Here is a 14,962-nt window from a genome sequence, read left to right as displayed (position 1 = left end):
AGACATTAATAAACCAGTAGAATGTGATGTTCAAAGATATGAAGAAAACATTTTTATCATCTAACGAAGGCATTATTTACGTAAGTGCACTTACATGGCGTTTCCTTATTGCACAGAGCACCGCTTCTAAGAGCTCAATATCTTGTAGTTTTATCAAATTCAAATTAAAGACATCATAGTTCCTGAAAATAAAAATTAAAGCGGAAGATGCTATAATCTACACCCTTTAATTTTCAGTTATAGGTTTTTTGTAAAATCATTTTAGACATTTGCAACAAATACATGTATTCGTGTACACATTTTTGTAGCTCTATGTCCTTTCTGAGATGATAAAAGCTGCTAGACTACACTGTTGTGTCCAATATCGTGGCGTTCCAAAGAATGCCAGGGTCTTGATTCACATCAACTACCTTAAGTTTCAGTAACTGCGCGTGGGAATTACTGCCAAATTTAAAGCAGCTCCATACTGTAGCTCGTATTCAACAGCAACATTATTACAGTAAATTCATTTTGCGCCTCAAATTTCTGCTTCAAAGTTAACACTGATCAATGGCCTCAACTTAGTTGAACCAGTTTCAGTCTATTCTCAAACATTGATGCAAAGAATCTGACGAACATGAACAGGCTCAATAATACAGTAGAATCCCCATTATCCGGCACCTACAGGGAATCGCTGATGTCAAATATGCAAATTTTCCAGTTGACTGAGACTCACTCGTCTAATGCGTAACTAAAAGACATGCATTAAGAATACACTGTTTAAAAAAGACAGTGCAAAATGAAAAGTAATTTGGAAAAATCAATATTGCAGTCTTTAATTATGTAAATTTCACTTTAATCAGGTAATTCCCATAATTTACAAAATTTAAATTTGCAACCTAGTCATTGTTGGACTAGCCGCTACGCTAACCGTGCCACCAAAATAATTAATCCTTACCAATTTTAAACTTGCATATTTTTTTACCTACTGTATAGACTGCCATATAGGCTGATCCTCGAAATGTAAAAATGTCAACTGAAAATCAGGGGTGATTCTATACGCTGGGTCTAAAATCTGAACCTTGACAGCAAAATCTCAACACCACTGCCATCTTCTCCCTCCATATCCGCTCCCCGTCTCGTTGGCTCCAACTCAAATGTCCTGGTCAGGCCCTAAGATGCGACTCTATCAACTTCCTGGTGCTGGCAACCCTACTCATTTCCACGCAAGTGTCCCAGTCAGTCCCTCGGTGCACCTTCCTCACGCTGACAGCCCAACTCACCTCCACTCAAGTCAGCTCCTTGGCGCTCCTTCTTCGTGCTGAAAACTCAGCTCACTGCCATGCAAGTGCCAACAGCAAAAAGAATAAGCATGCACTGAGGGGCATTGGCGTGTGCCCAATGAAGTCATAGCGCTTCCCAGTGGGGTGCATCTGCCCAGTCTTATTCACTCAATATTATTTATTTAATCAATTTTTTTTTTGCCGGCTGTTTGAATTTCCGGTTGATTGAATTCCAGGTAATGACGATACTAATGTATCTAGCTTATAATAAAGAAGCCCATTGCCAGAATAGATAAAGTAAAAGAATCTATAGTAATTCTATATTGAGAAGTGTTGTTCTCCAGCCTTCTACCAAAACCATGAAAATGCTGAATGGCTGATTGTGGGTCAAGGCTGCACAGACACCTTCCAGCATATTCACCTGCATTATAACAGACAGTAGGACAAAAAGTACTTGATTGGAACCTTGAAATATTTTGAAACTATGGAAGGTGCTTACATTTTTCCCCCTCATTTTCTTGCTGGTATTCCTCCATTTAGACTCTTCATCCAGCAAATAGTAAGGCCAAGTTATTGTTTATAAACTACATTATCAAGTCACGTGAATGTCTGCAAGATTAAAGAGGCCATAAAAAAAATACAAAAGACTCACTCTAGATCAATAAATTTGGCTGCGCTAGCCCACTGTAGATAGCGATTGTGCTTTTCCTGCCGAACAAATACATAGGGCCATAAGATGTGCAACTTCATCAAATGCCAACGCTGGTAACCAAGATCATGAATTCTTCCAACTTCAAAGCACCAAATCTCAGCTGCTTCCACTGAACGAGACAAAACAAGAGAAAACAAAGCACATCAAAAATGGTTTTTTTTCTATATTGTATCTAAATTCATTACTGTAGGGCAAAGAATCCTCAGTGGACTTCATAGACTTTTATGTACAAATCTGAGCTGTGAAAACATAGTAAGAGGAGTCAATTGTTTAAGTTTACCAGCTAATCACCTAGTGACTAGGGCTAAGGGACATCAGGCACTCATCCTTGCCCCATATTCTTTATTTAGTTAACAAAACAATCAATTGGTGTTCAGCCCAGTGAGATGGAAGGGAGGCACTTAGTTCAACCATGAAGAAAATAATACCAATCCTGTTCTCACATCATATAAATACATAAACTTTTACAGCAAGGTCAGGTGTAAGGGGACAAGATCTCTTTTAGCATTCGATCAAGTAGCAAATTTGAAATAGCAGGGGTCGGGGGGGCTGATAAAAGCTGCGACCTCAGAGCTTCAGCATCCCGGATTCAATCATAACCCTCAGTGCTCACATATTCTCTCTTTGTTCACTTACAATCCTTGTTCCCAACCTTTTACTTTCCACTCACATCCCACTTTAAGTATTCCTTATGCCATAAGTGCTCCGTGATTAGTAAGAGATTGCTTAAGATGGTATGTGAATAGAAAGGAAAGGTTGAGAATCACTGCTCTAGACCCAATTATTACTGAAATATTTTGCTTGAGAAAAATTGTTATTGGCCCATTTCCTTTGGAGTTATGAAATCGTGCACATCACGAATCAATTTGGAATGATTAAAACAGTGGTTTTCAAACTTTTTCTTTCCACCTACATACCACCTTAAGCAATCCCTTACTAATCACAGAACACTTATGGCATAAGGAATACTTAAAGTGGTATGTGAGTGGAAAGTAAAAGGTTGGGAACCACTGTTCTAGATGCTCTAGTTTTTTTATCCCCACATCCCAAGGGCATGTACACAGGCACGTTGATTTGTTACTGTAAATAGCCTCCATCGTAAATGAGAATAGATGGGAATAAGCAATTTAGAAAACTACTGGGAGGATGGGGGGGGGGGGGGCGGGAGGGGGGGCATTGCTCTGTGAGCCAGCATGGACGTATTGGGGTGAATGGCCTCCATGCGAAGGAAATATGGAACTACCCAGTCATTGTATCCAATCATTGCTCAGACCATCAGCTAAGTCTTCAAACAAACTATTGAGTTTTTCTTGTTTAAAAGAATGTTTAAAGTTTACAATGAACATAGCATTCAAACGTAATGAGTGCTTTATCCCCCCCCCATGAAATCAGAGAGTTTTCTTTTAGTAAGTCAAGAAAAACAAAACCACAATGTGAATAGTTGCACCCAATCAAAAAAAATAAACAATACTTCACTACATACGAAGCAGAAAATTTCACATAGGAAGATATTACATACATGGTGATGAAGCGTTTAAAAATGCAAATTTGCTTTGATGTTATGTGATATAGAAATTTGCACCTGGTCAATAAAATTTATTTCTTGGTTTGGCCAGTCATTAACAATCTAACATATCATCCTGTTTGCTACATTAATAAACTTTCTCTCATGAGGTAATCCCTTCTTTTCTAAGCCATTTTTTATTGCCCTCCACCATACCCTTTCAAAGGAAATTATTATTAACTTTTTGTCCTTAAATGGAACATTTTTGAAAGCCTTCTTTCCACTTTAATTGCCTTATGTATGAATTATCTGAATTGGGTCACCACAAAAAAAAAATCATAATCCCAAAACTTGACATAAATGTATATTAAAAAAAGGGGCAAAATACGCCGGTGTATAAGACGACCTGAATTTCCACCTAAAATGTTGATTTTGAGCACTATCCTTTTCATAAGATGGCCTATCCACATATGGCACTTACTGATCAGTGGATGCTGTTGAAAGCAAATCACAATATCGTAATAACAAATTATAATATTAAATTATACATTTTATTTTGATATTTTAAAAAAGCACCACTGTCAGCTCCTGTAACAGACGAGCCGACAGCCGTTGGACCCTGCAAGGAGTGCTGAAACTTCTCAAATAACTAATGGGGCATGTGTGACATTGTGTCGGAGCCAGCAGAAAGAGACTTCATCAAGGTAAGAATTTTTTTCTTTGGCTTGGCTTCGCGGACGAAGATTTATGGAGGGGGTAAAAAGTCCACGTCAGCTGCAGGCTCGTTTGTGGCTGACAAGTCCGATGCGGGACAGGCAGACATGGTTGCAGGGGAAAATTGGTGGGTTGGGTGTTGGGTTTTTCCTCCTTTGCCTTTTGTCAGTGAGGTTGGCTCTGCGGTCTTCTTCAAAGGAGGTTGCTGCCCGCCAAACTGTGAGGCGCCAAGATGAGGCGTTATCAGCCCACTGGCGGTGGTCAATGTGGCAGGCACCAAGAGATTTCTTTAGGCAGTCCTTGTACCTTTTCTTTGGTGCACCTCTGTCACGGTGGCCAGTGGAGAGCTCGCCCTATAACACGATCTTGGGAAGGCGATGGTCCTAAGAATTTTAGACCCTTTCTATAGGGCAACCCAATTTTAAAGGTGAATTTCCAGGATTGTCCTATACAATGGCATATACGATAATATATCCCGAGAGGAACAGAGGCAACATTTCAGGGCAATCACCTATCAAATTGATGCTGCCTGTCCTAGTTTTTTTTTCCTAATTGTCTGGTTGAATATCAGATTTCTAGAATCTGCAGCTTTTTGCATTTTGATGTTGGATAAGGCAATAATGAATACAAGCCTCTAAACCAAAACAATGGCACTACAGTTCTTATCCATTCCATTGCTGAAACCATACAAATCTTTGTTACTCCTCAAATTTTTCATTCCATCAATACCATTCGTCCATGGGGGCATGGCGTGATGGCGTGAGTGGGAGACGTGAGATACACCTCTCCCAGACCTAATTAGTGAGTGACTTTAAAAAATCTTTTAAAATTTCAAAAAGATTTATCAAAGCTTTAGGAACTTACCTGAAAAGTTTTCATTAAATGGCTTCAAGAAAGGGGGAAAGACAGACAAGCAAGAAAACAGTTGGAAAGGAAGTCAGGAAAAAAAATCCGTAAGAAGTTGGGTCTACCTTGATGTTGGAGCCAGGGACTCAAGTTCTTCCTCCTTGATCAACTCAAGCTGCAGTGCCACCTCTCCAGAGATGATTTGCAGCTCTTTCAAGAACAATCGTGCATGCGTGAAAGTTCGCCCATGTGCAGAACTGAACAAGCTGTTTCCCTGTGGGGAACAGCTGAATTAACTGATGCCTTGCAGGTCAGCCTTCTGTTGAATCGGAGGCAGACCATGGAAGTGATTTCGAAGGATATGAAGAAAAGGACCTAGACAGAGAGGAGGAGGAAGAAGAAGAAGGAATAGTACATGAAGATGAAGAAGCCCAACTGGTACAAGGTATTGAAACCATGCAGGTTAAGATTCCTTAGGCTGGAAGTCAAGGTATGGGCAGACAAGAGCAACTTTCTATATTAATGAATCAATTGCAATTAAGGAACAAAAAGATTTATATGCAATTTGTATCTAAGACATGATGTTAATACACAATTTGAATATGTTAAAGAGGAAATGAGAAATATTAAGGAGGAAATTTAAAAAAATATATACTGAAGTGGTTGAAAAAGTTAAAGTTCAAGTCAGAAAATATGAAGTGGAACAATGCAGTTAATAAAATGGAAGATTCTGACATGGCATGGGACTTGCAGAGGAAAGAATTTTTGCAAAAAAATTGATATACTAGAAAATCATAGCCATAGAAATAATGTGAAGATTGTTGGGTTGGTTGAGAATTTTGAAGGCTCTAATCCAGTACAATGTTTTCAAAAATGGATCCCCGAAATTTTGGGTTCTAAGAATTTTCTGAATGGAATTGAATTGGATAGAGCACATAGTGCTAATAGAACGATTCCATTACTGGGACAAGCCCCATGCTCGGTTCTGATTAGATGATTACATTATTAGGATAAAGAGACAATACTGCGAGGGGCTATCCATTAATAGTGGCTCATCGGAGAGTACTTTTTAAAAAAATTACTGTTAGGAGTCCAGAGGACCCCAAAAACCAACAGCAATAGATATGCACCTCAACACAGGATTACTTAAACAAAAGTAGTTTTTAATTATAATTGAACAAGAAAACAGAATTGAACTTTAACTTATTACTTAATGTAACTACTTAATCCCCCCTCTAATACTAAGCGCAGGTGTGTGTAATGGATATTTAAGATTTGAAAAGTTCTTTGGATCTCACCGGTTTCAGGCAATTCTTGTACTGTGCACAGAAGTTAGCATTAACAAAGTTCACCAGTCTTTGGTGCTTAACAGGAAAATGGTTACCACTCAGGAGGGTTCTTGCTGGTTTTCAGAGAGAGATTCCTTTTCCAGGACATCCGCAACTGATTCCTTCTCAGTCAGTCTTGCTGACGAAACTTGTCCCCTTCAGGTTTCTCCAGTTGATCCTCTTTCTTTCAGGTTACCTTTCACACCGTCAGTCTTCTTTGACCAGAAAGCCTTCCAAAGTTTGCCAGCTTTGTCCTTCCAGAACTGATTTCTGTCTCCTTTCTCTCTGTTTCCAACCCTCCCTCTCTGAGAGCAAAACTCTTCTCCTCTGCCTGCAAATATCACATGCTCCCCCAGACAAGCTGCTGTCGATACTTTGTTGCCTCCTGCAAAAAGCATTCTGCAAAAGTCCTGCAAATATTCTGTGTTTTAAAATGTGTGTGTGTGCAAGCTGCTTTAACAACTCCTCCCAAACCATCTCTAAATACTCTGTCACAATACAGATTTAAGTATGACAGTTGTGAAAAAAATAAAATTTAATCCCACTAAATCAGTTTTGTTCTCTTCAACATCCAGCTATAAAGTGTTTTGGGGGGAAAATTAGGCATGATTCTTCGCAAACGAGATGGAAGTTTTGGAGTTTGCAAATTCCCTTCCAAGTATTAAGCAGGATTAACAAATGAATGTACAGAACTTGGACATTCAAAAAGTGTTACCCGATCAACCTGAGGTGATACAAACTGCAGGAAAAATATTGACGCAACAATAAACTGAAAAGATTGACAACGAACAAGTGAATAGAGATCTTGAAGAAGCTGCTTACACCCTACAAATTAACTGTTCCTTACTGAATTTATGTAGGGCATGCTCTTACCATTGGTGGGGGGGGGGGGGTTTGGGTTTTCTTTCTCCTTCTATAACCATGTTTCACCTTGCGGCGAGAGCTACTTCCTGTTCAATAGAGGGGGTAGTAACTTTTCTTTTGGGAGGTTTATAAAGAAACATATTAAAGATTGTTTTTAAAGAATTAAATTTGTTCTTTGGGATGCTTTGAAGGCATATTTACAAGATGAGATAATGTTATATGGCAAAAGTTAAGAAAAAGGAATGAAAGAGTTTAATCAATTAGAAAAGAGTTTAATCAATTAGGTTTGGAGAAGGATTTACAAAGAAAGGCTTCTGATGAGAAAAGGAAGAAACTAATAACAAAAAAAAAATTCATTACAATACGATTCAGACCTAGAGAGTAAAATTAATTGAGAGAACTAAACAAAGGTATTATGAATTTGGAGAAAGGGCTCATAAAGTTCTTGTCTGGTAGTTGAAAACAGAACAAGCTTCTATAACAATTAATGCTATTAAAAAGAATTCTAAGATTACCTATAATCCTCAAGATATTAATGATTTATTTAAAGAGTTTAAAGATATTTTAAAAAATTATATAGATCTGAGTCTAGCTATGAGGAGAGGAGACGAAAATTGAGATTTTTTAAAATCTCAAATAAGTTTACCTAATTTGAATCATCAGGATCAAAGAGATTTAGATGATCCCTTTACGGCAAGAGAAGTTAGTGAGGTATTGAGTTCATTATAGACTGGCAAGTCAGAAGGGGAGTTTGGTTTTCCACCTGAATATTTAAAGAAATTTAAGGACCTTCTAATACCCCCTTTTATGGAGGTGTTAAAGCAAGCAGTGCAATCCCATTTTTGACTGTAATTTTTTTTTTCAAAATGTAATTAAAATACCATTAAAGCCTGCATTTTAGACCAATATTACTATTGAATGCAGTTTATAAAATTATTGATAAAATTTTGGCAAATAGACTAGCTAAATATTCAACAAATTTAATTCATATAGATCAAACATGGTTTGTTAAAAAGTGACAATCTACTGATATTGTTGCGAGATTGATTAGTTTAATTCAATTACCTCAGAAAATGGGTGACTTATCTGTGGCAGTGGCTTTAGATGCTGAGAAGGCTTTTGAGAGGTTAGAATAGGATTTTTTGTTTAAGGCAATGGAAAAGTTTGGTTTAGGACTAACATTTATAAATTGGGTTAAAACTTTATATAAAAATCTGTCTTCAAAAGTGGTGACTAACAGAGAAATTTCTACCTCTTTTGAATTAACTAGTTTGAGTCAACAGGGATGTCCTTTATCACCAGCTCAGTTTATTTTGGCAATAGAGCACTTAACAGAGTTAATAAGACAAGATTTTAAGATTAAGGATATAAAGGTTAATCAAGAAGAATATAAAATGCATTTTTTTGCTGATGATGTTTTGGTTTATTTGACAGACCCTATGAATTCGCTGCATCAATGTATCTGGGTAAAGATTAATTGGGGTAAAAGTGAAATTTTTCCCTTAGTTAAGGGTGACTAAACTCAATGTAGAAAGGCTACTCAATTCACGTGGCTAGATTCAATATTTAGGTATTAGGGTCGATAATCATTCAAATAATTTATACAAACTGAACTAGTTGCCATTACTTAATAAAATTAAGGAGGATTTGAGTAGGTGGAATAACTTACCTAAAACTTTAGTAGGTAAATTGAATTAAGATGAATATTTTCCCTAGAGTTCAATATCTTTTTCAGTCGATCCGCATCTTAATTCCTCAAAAAATGTTTAAGACTTGAATAGACATTTCATTTTGAATGAATGAAGAATAAATTTAATGTGCCAAATAATACTTTTTTATGCTATTATCAAGTTAAAAGCTTTTTTTGACTGATAAGATAGGTCAGAATTTGATGTTTAGCTAGCCAGAGTGAATTGGAGTAATATTACTAATAGTAATATAAAAAATTAATCTGTAATGTATAATTTACTTCAAAGGAAAGCCCCTAAAATAGGGGTGCATAAGTCGAGATTAAGATGGGAAGTGGATTTAAATAGACAAATAGATGAAAAAGATTGGATGCAATTATGTAAGGATAATATGACAAAAATTATTAGCATTAGTTCAATACAATGTTCTGCATCAGTTATATTTGACTCCTCAAAATTAAAAAAAAATGAACCTTACATAATCAGATTTATGCTTTACAAGTGGTCAAGAGAATGGATTTTTTTCCATTCTACTTGTAAGTATCCTAAAGGGACACATTTTTGGCTGGAAGTTGAAAATTGTTTGGAATAAATAATGGGGGGGGGGGTTCAGTTTCCACAGGATCCGATGCAGGGTAATATTAAGACTATAAGATCTAAATTGGAATTAAAATTTATTGAAAATCGGACAGATTTAGGGATGGGGAGATGGCATGCAGAACTTTGTAACTGTATTCCACTTGAAAATATTACTTATAGCTTACAAAATAGCAGATATTTTGGAAAATATGGCACCTATATTTGCAAAATGTGGGTCTAAATATTTAACAGACTCTCTGAAGACCTCATTTCTTGGTAACCTCCACCATCATTATTATTTTTATTGTTAAGAACTTCATGATATATAGCTTATCCCCATGACATTCTCTAATCTTTTTTCTATTTTTTTTCCACTTTCTCTTTTTTGGGGATTTGGGGAGGGAGTGGCTTTGTATACCAAATGTGCAACTTTTGATGTCTTCTATTGAATGAAATGTACTTATTGTTGTGGTTTAAAAATTCTGAAATAAAATATTAAAAATATGTAAAAATATTTTAAAATTACCATTTATCCATTACTCCTTAGATCAGTAGCATTGGTTCTTAGCCAACAATATATATAATACAGTAAAATCCCCATTATCCAGAGTTCAGGCAAGTGGCAACCTCAAGCAACCAGTAAATAAAAATAAATGGATAAAACAATATGGAAGTTTAAAATTGGCATGCTTTGACTTTAGTTCTCCATTCATGTAAAATACATTCTCAAGCAACTGGGATATTTACTTATCCAGCATCTACCAATTCCTGCCAGATACCAGGAATTATACTGTACTTCAAATTTTCATGCTAGTATTGAAATTATTCCATAGGGTCAATATTTTTGTTGTTGCTACGGTCGTGCCTAACATCAAAACCCTCCAGATTCCTTTACGTTGTCTCAAGACAACTTCTTTTCATACTCAGCACCATGTTCCCCATCATCTTGGAACTAACTCTAGAATTCTCTCCCTAACCTGCTCCACATCTCAATCCTTAAAGATCTTGTTTGAAGACTAATGTTTTGACAAAGTTTTCCATCATCTCTCTATCTTGGTGTCAATTTCTTTAGCTGGTTGTACTTCTCTTAAATGTCTTGGATCATCAGAAGGATTATATAAAATAAAGTTACTGCCATGAATGTTGTTAACCTAAAATAATAAAAATCTGAATGTCAAGCAAACCAAAACCTCAAAACTGTAAAATAAAACTCAATCACTAAGTTGACAAGTCTATTTTAAAAAATTTGGAAGGCTAGCTATAGCACAGGTTGAGTGAAAATTCAATGTGATATTGCATGGATTCAAAAGACTAAGGAAATCATTAATTCTTTTACAAAATGAAGGGATGTTTAGGGGATACATCAGGAGTAGATTTTTTTTAAACTTTACACAGAGTTGTGGGTGTCTTGTAATACATTCCCAGAAGTGATAGCGGAGGCTGGAACAATAGGGACATTTAAGATATTCTTGGGCACATGGGTGGAAGAAAACTAGAGGGGTTTGAGCTTGAGAGTTAATTTTTTTTTGGTAGGTATAACCCCTTCTTTATTCCTTCCCCCCTTTTTTGAGCTCCCCATATTAATTATTTAATTAACTTTGACATTCATATTTTTAAATAAAAAATTCCCATCTATATCCTTTACAATATATACAATCAATCATTCTATTAAATCCCCCCTCCTCCCCCATTTATATTATTCTTGAGAAGATTGCAAGGCTTTTACACAACACATTGCCTACCTAGCATCCATGAATTTTTTTTTTATCCTCTCCAGGCCTTATTATTTTTTAAAGTTACTGGGAGAATGAGGGTAAACTCTATCTCCTTTTGTCTTTTTTATAAAATTTGATCAAACCAATTGTCATCTTTGAAGATTGATTCTTGAAGCATTTTGTCTCTGCTGTTGAACATTATTGCTTAGCCAAGAAATTCCTTTCAAGATTCTCCTTGTGCTTAACAATGCACCTGGAGATCCAAGCGCTTTAGATGATCTTCACCCCAATGTAAAGGTCGTATTTTTTTTTACCCCCACAACACCACATTGCTACTTCAGCCAATGGATCAGCGAGTCATAGCCTCCTTTAAGGCCTATTATTTACAGCCAGACCAAGCTACCCAAGATGATGTGATGAGCTTAAGGGAGTTCTGGAGCAATTATAACATCCATAATGCCATCAAAAATATTGCTGATTCTTGGAATGAAGAGAAGCAATCAAATATGAAAGGAGTGTGGAACAAATTGTGTCCCCAGTTCGTGCATGCTTTTCAGGGATTTACAACTGACAACATCGCCAAAATTAGGCAAGCTGTGGTGGATATTGATAATCAACTGCAGTTAGATATCAGTGAAAATGATGTCGTAGAGTTTCTTGACTTCTATGCCGAAGAACTGATCAACAAAGATCTTATGGAACTAGAGCAGAAGATGATAGCAATTGAAGAAGAAGACTGGTATCTAAAAACTCCAGAACTGAAAAATTTTTTGATTAAAGAGTTAGCTGAAGCCTTTTATCTCATTGAAGCAGGGATGGCAAAGTTAGAGGAACAAGATCCTAATACAGAGAGGTTCACTAAAGTTTGTCGTACAGTTACTGAGGGCCTCAGCTGCTCTAAGGCCATTTATTAAGAGAAAAAGAAAAGCTCTGTACAATCCTCCCTTGATGCCTATTTCAAGAAATTGACTCCAATACTTTTATATGCATAGAAAGTTAAGAGTATATACTATATACTAAGACAAACATTTGACTGACGTATGTACCTGTTCTGACTTACCTACAAATGCGACTTAGACTGAGGTACAGATCTCGTTCATAACCCGGGACTGTCTGCCTGTACAATGCTGTCATATTTTATGTTCAATCTTAGTATGTAGATGATATGAACCGGGATTGTAGCATGTATAAACATGGCACGGCCTATTCTTTTTGCAATTTAGACAACTTTAATATCGAGAAGTTTAATTCCTTCTATTAAACTTCAGAAACATTGTGGTGAGATTCACTGGCCAAGCTCAATGCCAATGAACTCATACTCCATTTAATACACAAGAATGGGAGAAGAAAGGCAGGAAACAAAATCAATCCAACTACACCGTCCACCAGCACTTCCCCTTGATGTACTTACCATTATTTTTTGGGTTCAATTTAGAATTCAGTCTTTCCAATATTTTTGTCTGAAAGAAACCAAGTTGTTACAATTTTGTTTATTGATTCAATGTAATTCAACAAGCTATTCATTCATGATAACATTAGGCCTTGATGAAAACTTTTGGCATCAACTGCAATTTTCACATTCAATCCTTTATAACTAATTTATTTATCTTTGTTAGCTTCTTTGTGAGAGGAATTTGCCATGGAATATGTATTTGATTGACTGGCATTGTACAATTCATTGAATTAATTCTTTAATATAGAAATCTACATTTTTAAGCAACACTTATGTGCATTGCATTCCCTTCCAGTTCAATAATTTGACAAATTGGAAAGTCCATCATTGGGTTTGATTTGTGCTCTTGTTTTTATAAATCAATGGCATGTGTTGACTTCAAAAATTGCCTTTATCAAAAGCAAACAGTTAGCAACCAATATATATCTGACAGGAACTTGAGTTTCTTTATCTTCATGGTTCCCTTAGGATTTAGGACTACTTGTTTCCACTCCAGCTTTGTGGGTTGCAAGCTGGCTGATGGGACCATTTGGAAATCCTGTATTCTTTCAAAGTTTAGTTTTATGTGCAATGAACAATGTACTATACATCTGATGTGAAGCTTTAAATATGCATTCAACACAAAATACTGAAATGCTAATATTCATGCCAAGATCTTTAATACTGCTGATCCTTGATACCAATTCTCAATCTTTCTTTCAATAAATTATAGCTGTTCATTAAGAATAACCTAGTAAAAACACACTGAAATGATGGAGGAACCCAGCCAGTCTTGCAGCGTCAAAGAGATAAAGACATATTGCCAACATTTTGGGCCTGAGTTCTTCTTTAAAGAATAGACAAAGAATCAAAGGAAGCTCACACTGTCATGGGGAGAATGAACAAAATCCTTACAGACAGCAATGGATTTGAGCCCGGGGTCACTGGTACTGCAAAAACATTGCGCTAACCGTTACATTAACCGTGCCGCCTTTGTCTGATAAGTCAAACCACTACTCAAAATACCTATTCACCTTGTTTGGTGCTTAGCAAGTAATGGACCTTGTAAAATGTTCCATGATGCTTTAGTATTCTAACAAGAAAACGTGTATTTGGCATACATGTTCAAGTACAAGATGACTTGTGTACAAGATAAACCCCCCCCCCCCCCCGAATTTCCACTTAAAATACAAGTTTTGAGCTATACCTACTATAGATTCAAATTTAATTGGCATATTTTATTAAACCACTGTCGGCTCCTTTAACAGGTCATTTAAAGCCTGCACAGGGCTGATGTCAGTCGAACTGGGCGGATAGACCCTGCAGGGAGCGATGAAACTTTGCTATTAAAGGTTCGGGTTTCATCACAACACCATGGTCAACCTGGTCCTTTCGTTGCCTGCACTTCTGGTTTGCAGTTTTAACAACTTTTCCTATTGCCTATCATGTCAAAATTCATGGGGGTTCAGTCCACGTTTTCAATATCTGCTAATGCAAACTAGTGTTTCTGCCGTTTCTGTATAATAAACTGGTTAAAACTTACAACTTTATGATCAAAATCTTTTGGTAGTTTCTGTGCATTTTTTGTTTTTTGTTGTAATACCAGATTTTTTCTCTCCCATTTCTTCTGTTTCCAGAGCTACCAAATTTTCCTTTAGGAGATAATGGTGGGCTATGTCTTTGTCCTCTTATATCTGGCAATGAGTCAGCAAAAATTATTGCTTCACAATCAGTTTCAAAAAACCGAAATTGATAGTCTCCGTAAAACACCTTCAACACTGCAGGGTAACGAAAAGTAGACTTATAACCTTTACGCCACAAAACTTCTTTAACTGGATTGAATCAATGTTGACGTTGAATGACCTCTTGACTCAGATCAGGATAAAAAAAGACTCTGCTATTCTGAATCAATAATGGGGTTTGTCGTCTCGCATTTTGTACTGCAAGTCGAAGTATTGCATCTCTATCCAAATAATTCAGACATCGAATTATTACCGTTCCTGGGAGTTGACCAGCTGAGGGTATTCTTCTTAAAGCTCTATGGGCTCTTTCCAGTGCCAATCCCCCAGGGAAAAATTCTTGCCATAATATTTGCGGAATCCAGACTTTAAAAAAACGAAGAGGATCTTGTCCTTCTATTACCTTCTGGCAAACCATTAATTTTCACATTATTCCTTCTGCTTTGATTTTCCAAATAATCTATTTTTCTTTCTAACTCCTTCTCATGATCTCCTAAACCTATGACTGATTTTTCCACCTTCAACATTTTTTCTGTTAGAAGTCACTTGTTGTTTACAGTCCAAAAAAGCAGTCTGAAA

General features: G+C 36.5%; 1 protein-coding gene across 2 annotated transcripts in view; it reads right to left on the bottom strand.

Annotated features, from left to right (window-relative positions):
• Window positions 1-14,962, bottom strand: part of ttc3 (tetratricopeptide repeat domain 3) — a 110,051-nt gene that overhangs the window by 75,415 nt on the left and 19,674 nt on the right. The window contains exons 3-5 of one of the 2 annotated variants that reach the window (XM_069888856.1): window positions 12,624-12,672; window positions 1,915-2,083; window positions 95-182 (exon numbers count right to left, since the gene is read on the bottom strand). In XM_069888856.1, the coding sequence (XP_069744957.1) occupies window positions 95-182; window positions 1,915-2,083; window positions 12,624-12,672 (306 nt within the window). Of the gene's footprint in view, window positions 1-94; window positions 183-1,914; window positions 2,084-12,623; window positions 12,673-14,962 lie in introns of those variants that run through there. The other variant, XM_069888857.1, reaches the window with a different exon arrangement.

This window comes from Narcine bancroftii, chromosome 7 (genome assembly GCF_036971445.1).
Source record: "Narcine bancroftii isolate sNarBan1 chromosome 7, sNarBan1.hap1, whole genome shotgun sequence".
NCBI lineage: Eukaryota > Metazoa > Chordata > Chondrichthyes > Torpediniformes > Narcinidae > Narcine > Narcine bancroftii.
The sequence above is the reverse complement of the archived record's forward strand: the minus strand, read 5'-3'. Positions and strand labels throughout refer to the sequence as shown.